At 40.7% G+C, this 6,627-nt stretch overlaps 1 protein-coding gene across 2 annotated transcripts in view; it reads right to left on the bottom strand.

Moving 5' to 3' along the window:
* LOC118410191 (death-associated protein kinase 1-like) overlaps positions 1 to 6,627 on the bottom strand; it is a 23,659-nt gene that overhangs the window by 14,697 nt on the left and 2,335 nt on the right. For both annotated transcript variants that reach the window (XM_035811733.1, XM_035811734.1), the window contains exon 2: positions 1,278 to 1,386. In XM_035811733.1, coding sequence (XP_035667626.1) covers positions 1,278 to 1,376 — 99 coding nt within the window. In that variant the 5' untranslated portion in view covers positions 1,377 to 1,386. The remainder of the gene's footprint in view (positions 1 to 1,277; positions 1,387 to 6,627) is intronic.

Here is a 6,627-nt window from a genome sequence, read left to right as displayed (position 1 = left end):
CTCGGGTGCTAGCCCCCGTCTCCACCTCAGCCCGTACTTGACCTTGACCTTTGTCTACCCAACACCTACCCACAAACTAAATATCATCGTAATTCATTCGAGGTTCTTGAGTTATGTTCACTACAAAAATCCGGACACACAGACACAAAGACAGACAGACACACACACACAGGCACACCCAAAACTATATCTCCATTTTTCATGGAGATAACTAGAGAACAGCGCGCCCTTAGATGTGCTAGCAGCAAAATTTTCCACGTGGCAGGTCCATCATCACGCGCAGGTGTTTGATGACTATGTACGTGGTGAATCGTAGGTAAATTCGTAGGCTCATAATCTAGATCAAATCTCAGTCCCACAATACTCTAGATCTCTGGGATCAGTTTGCCAAGCGGACAGTTTGCAGATGGCTCCCCGAAATACGTTTCCGCCAGAAGTAGGGCACTACAGCCTGTTATTCAACAGATTGAGGTCTACATTTGATCGTATAAAGAGAAAAAAAAACGTTCAGGTGGCTATTCACAAATGAAAAATCGTACACATGTACGATGCTGCAATGGAAATATTTTGAACAAAGCAGGACGCTACACGATCCATGGCTGATTTTACCCGCGATTTACCTACGGCATATCACGATCATCGTGCGAAATAGGGGTAAGCTATCGTGGGTACATTGTACGGCCGGGGCTTAAGTTCAGTGAAACTTGATTCGTGGCACTGTCACGGATAAGGACAGCCACATGTCAGCTGTGTGTACCATTACTTTTTCTCTAAGTGAAATGTTCACTAAGGCCGGATTGACCTTTTTATGAATTGCATCCTCCAAAGACCCCAAAACTAATGCGCGAGGGTGAAGAAAAAGAAAAATTCAGCAAAAAAAAATGCTACTTAACCACAGAACTAAACATCCGGTCCATTCTTTCTCAGGCTTGGTCTGTCTTATGTTCATCCCCAGTAAGACTGTAAAAGAAAATTATAGCCATTTCAATAATGTCTATATTGCTATTCTTGTTGGGGCATTGTGGTCACATGTCCTGACCATGAAGAGTGGGTCCTCTGGCAAAAACATTCTGGCTGACCAGGGATGCTATTGGCTGACATATGGCCACAGTGTTGCTGTTTTTGCGAACAGGCGAACATCAATGTCATCCATGAAATGAAGTCAGTGTGGCCTACGTGAATACAACGGTGTACAATGGGTTATATTTTCACAAAAGTGTATTTTATGCTCTCCAGCACTCCTCCTGGCGAGCTACGGATCTGTCGGTGATACTCACAATATCCCTTGTATTGACGTCCACCCCTTTCTCCAGCAGCCTTCGAACTCTCTCTACACTTCCTTCTGCTGCAGCCCGGATGAACTGATACCGGTCCATGGTCGTTTGCCTATAACAAAATTTATAAGAAATATAAACAACGGCTTAGAGCCTATTAAGATCAATGAGCCATATCTTAGAAAAACATTTATCATAAAATCTGCTAACAAACAGGTTGAACAGATGACTTTAATGGTATAACGGGAGGGGGCCATACTTCGACAGGGCTCCAAATTTCGACAGGTTTTAAACACATGAGAAGTACACTAGCTGTAGACTAAACCTTGTTGTAAATAACTACAAAGACGGGGTATGTGTCGAAGTTAGCAAGTCCCACAGATAACGATTGAAAAACTTGCTCAAGTTTGACGCCTTCCGTGCAAGTTGACGAGCGAACGTATCGAGACCATGGCCCGGGAAACTCTTGAATTATTCTTCGCAAAATACGACATGTGAAAAAATACCACCACACATAGAAATGATATTTATTAGCCTTCCGAAAAATAATACCTGTGTTCTGTTCTGCCTTTAACTGGGTTGGATAAACGGAGCTAAAATGATGCCACAATGTTCACGCAGTCGGGGCCCCGCGATTTTACTATCACGCACGAAGGCGTGCGAGCGATGCTCAACACGTTGAACTCTGTCAACCCGTCCGTCGAGCGACAAACATTCAAGAAAAATCGATCCCTACCGATTAAAAAATCCTGTAGCCATTGCTGCTGCCAAAAGACAGGACGAAAAGGCAATCAAGGAAGCCGAAAAGCGAAAATGCCATCACAGTCCAACGTAACAATGCGCTGCCGTTTTGCGGCAAGTTGGTCTCACCGTGAGAGGTAAACGTTTTAACACACCGTATTTGAATAAGTCGCGTAATACAAAATGTGACCCATATTTGGTACAATAAAATTATACTGAAAACTTTTAGTGCTACTAGTATTCTATTTGCATAAGTTGTTTAAAAATGCACGGCGATGGTCTGGTTGTTACTATGTCGGAGTTTGGACCCCTTTTTTGTGTTGGAACGTTCTGCTAGGACGCAAGCCGAAAACCTGCCGTAAGTTTCGTGCGCTGTCAAAGTACAGTGCGGAACGCTACTGTCAAATAAAATATATATCTGTACAGCTTCAATAACAGTTATATGGATGTATACAAGATCTTAACTTGTTTTTGATGAGTTCACTGTAAAATGTACATTGACAAAAGCCATGCGCATCCACTTAGAACGGGTGTCGAAGTATGGCCCTCTCCCGTTACTAAACACGGATTCTTCGATTTTTCTTTTTCAGTTCATGGAATTGACTTTTGCATCCTTTGATATAAGTATTCGTTTGGCAATTCTGTTTCTTCTTCATTTCCTATTGTGTATATTCATTTTTCATATTTGAATTATTTTTTGGCATACATTAATGGCCGATAATTCATGCGCGCGCGGATGCACTCTATAGAATTATCAACACTCTATAGAAGTATCAACACTCTATAGAATTATCAACACTCTATAGAACTAGAAAGGCCGACATTTGCTTAAGAGCAAATACAGCATATTTCAGCCATACCCCTTCCCACGCAACATTGGACTGTTCCAAATCACCCCTGCGCAAAAATGGAACATCCTCTTAACAGTACAGTATCCCCCAAAGTGGACTGGTATTGTGAATTGATTCCAGGTAAAAACAGAGCTTGCTTCTATTTTTAAGAAAATGACAATAATCACACCTTCCATTCAGAAAATTTTCATCATGACTGAAAATTGTTGAATGACTTCATGTAATGTCATTAACAATTTTCAGTACGATAACTAGGTGTAAGTTTAAAAAAGTATAAGCTCCTTGTGATGTGGGTACATTTATTATTGCAGTGAACTTTTTTTATTCAAGTAGGGCATACGATTTAATAATTATCAAGCAGGTGCAGGTACTGTAGGAGCGTTTGTTTCCTTCAAGCTGTAAAACTGTTAAACTGTTTTACTTTGTATGCAATCAGCCATCGAGCCTATTCTTATTTTAGTTTAACAACTTCCTGCCAGACCCGGAAGATACGATTGAACCTTGTTCGAGGATTTATTTTCGTCTGTCTGGTCAGTCTGTTCATACCCTGGCGCTGAGAGTGTTTTATTGGGCTGAAACTCTGGCAGTTTAAAGTTACTTACAATTTAAATGTTCAAATTTTATGTCAAACAACAACAGCACTAGGAACACATACATTTGCTCTGGAGAAAATACAGCAGTTTTCGCAAGTTCCAGTCCAGTGATAGAAATGTGGCCACTATAGACAGGTGGTCACTATAGAGAAAATGCTGATCTATTGACTAGGAGCCATACGTTACACATGATTTCAGTACACTGATCATTAATCATATAAACATTGCACAGGTAAGCCAATTGTTTAGATGTACAATTAAGTTCAAATAATTCTGAAGAGAAATATTGATGAGAAAATAATCATTCTCGCCACTGTCTAACTTATAATTACGTATCAAAACTAAACGCAGATTTTCTAACTAACGCACCTTTCGCCGACTTCATCAAAGGACCGCCGGCTATCAATCAAACACGGCTGTTGATTAGACTTAGAGTTTCAAACAGTCATGTGCTGTGTGCCAGTTGACAGCGAACTTCATGCTACGTGATGTTTTACATTGCTTGACCTTCTTTCCTACAGCGGTGCTTCTACAAAATATTTAGACTGTAACACTGAGTCCCACATGTTTTATAGAATAGAATTTGACGCAGAACAGCGTTTTTTGCTGGGTATTTTTCTTGAAACATGTCCGTGGGAATATCAGCGAGGATATCAGACCGTCAACAAAAGTCGCACGGCGGCTAACGGCGCAGCGAAGATACTAGCGCTATAAATAAGCGCTTCAACTAAGGATGGCAACCCGTACAATATTTTTGTATACTGTTGAGCTAAGTAAAGTTTGTTGTTTATGAGGTTTTAGTTGTCTTTGAAGCTTTGACCCGAAATGTTTTAAAGTCAAACTGCTGAAGAGAAGTAAGTGACTGCTACGATTATCGTAGATATGGCCCTAAAAAAACTGATAAAAGAAGCCTTCTCAATAGTCTAAAATGCAAGAGCTTCCGGGGGGGCTTCGCCCACCTGGGTCCCCCCCACAGTGGCCCTGCCCCTGGACCCCGCCAGGGACATTCGGCGGCCCCCGGACCCCTGTCCGACGCTTTGAAAAAATCCTGGCGAGAAGTCTGTACGGCCTGAGTCTTCAAGTTAACGTATTGTGTGGTCCCGCTTATGAATATTAATTAGCCTTCGCTTTCCTCTTCGCTGATTGGCCGAACCATTAATTGAATTAACTCTTCCTGCCGGCTAGACGCAGGTGCAGATGTCGGCTCTGTGGGGTGAACGTCCGAAAGGTCATGGCATGGAGAACGAAAGAAAACCAATTTCCCCTAAAAAAAAGTGCTGTAATTAAGCCTTTTACAGTACTTTATGCCAAAAATTTTACTTGGATCATTTTACCAACTATCTTATGCCTATCTATACCAAATGTTACTCATACCAGGGTACAGGGGTGCAAAATATACCGTTATAAGACCGTCAACAACAGTCGCACGGAGCTAACAGCGCAGCGAAAATACCATCGCTAGCGTTTCAACTTCGGATAACAAGTTATAAGTACTGTTGAACTCAGTAACGTTAAAGTTTGTTTTTAGTTGCCTTTGACGGTTTGACCTGAAATAGTGTTACGCTAAACTCCTGAAGAGAAGTAAAGTGACTGCTGCGATTATCACAGATATGCCCCTAAGAACTGATACAATATAAAGCCTTCTGAATAGTCTAAAATGCGAGAGCCTTATGCGGGCTTCGCTCCCCCTGGCGGGAACACTGCTATATACGGGATCATGAGGCCCCGCTTATGAATATTAATTAGCCTTTGGCCTCCTCTTCGCTGATTGGCTAGGTCTTTGATTCAATTAACTCTCCGGCTGACGCGCACAGGTGTGGCTCTGTGCGGGGTCACGGAAGGTCACGTCAGGAGGCCAAAAGAAAACAAATTTCCCCTCAGAAAAGTGCCAAAATTAATCATTTTGAAGTTGTTTATGTCAAACATTTTACTTGAATCTTGTTACCAAGTATCTAATGCCTATCTATACCAAATTTCAGGTCATTTAATTGTAATACCAGGGTACAGGAGCCAAAAGTGTCCTTTTTTGGTCAAAAATTGGCCAAAAATCGCAAAAATAAGCATTTTGTTGCACTGTACACCAAAAGTGTTATTGAATTTATATGAAGGGATTATCAAGGCACATCTGTGTCAAATTTCAGCTCATTCGGTTGCAATACCAAGGTACAGGAGCCAAAAATGTCCTTTTTTGGTCAAAAAATGGTCAAAAAATCGCAAAAATAAGCATTTTGTTGTACTGTACACCAAAAGTGTTATCGAAGTTATATGGGGGCATTATCAAGGCACATCTCTGTCAAATTTCAGCTCATTTGGTTGTAATACCAGGGTACAGTGGCCAAAATATACAGTTTTGGTCTAAAATTGACCAAAAAATCTCAATAAAATCATTTTAGAGGCAGATATGAAAAAAATGGGAAAAAAGCATCAAGGTATTGGCCCACTCTACCCCTGTGCCGAATTTCAGGTCGTTCGGTCCAGGAACGGCGGAGATGAATCACTTTGAAGATTTGACAGGAGAAAGAAAGAAAGAAAGAAAGAAACATTACGAATACAATATATTTCACCATACTATGTATGGCTGAAATATAAAAAAGCATCAAGGTATTGGCCCACTCTACCCTTGTGCCTAATTTCAGGTCGTTCGGTCCAGGAACGGCGGAGATGAATCACTTTGAAGATTTGACAGGAGAAAGAAAGAAAGAAAGAAAGAAACATTACGAATACAATATATTTCACCATACTATGTATGGCTGAAATATAATTATCAACATGGACTTACGTCGAAGCAATTAAATTATATAGTTACCGTTACGGGGATAGATACAAACCTTCTACATTCTGAAATACAAATACTACTAACTTTTTACTATTTCAATGCCTATAACAATCAGCCTTCTCCCCTCAATTCTTCTTTAATAAATTTTTATAATTATTAATGACATGCACATAATTATTCTCTTTCTTCTGGTACTTTGGAACAACTTTGCCTGTTGTGATCAAACAGGTGGTATTACAAGTTTCACCAAGTGAATGACAGTCAGCATCTTACAAACTCTGCATGCTTATACCAGGTGACCTGTACTAGCCCCTAACTTCATGTGGTAAACAGGTATCTTGCCTGGGGGAGGCAAACATAAAAGACTGAGAACATGAACTCCATATTGACCA

This window comes from Branchiostoma floridae, chromosome 2 (genome assembly GCF_000003815.2).
Source record: "Branchiostoma floridae strain S238N-H82 chromosome 2, Bfl_VNyyK, whole genome shotgun sequence".
NCBI classification, from domain to species: domain Eukaryota; kingdom Metazoa; phylum Chordata; class Leptocardii; order Amphioxiformes; family Branchiostomatidae; genus Branchiostoma; species Branchiostoma floridae.
The sequence above is the reverse complement of the archived record's forward strand: the minus strand, read 5'-3'. Positions and strand labels throughout refer to the sequence as shown.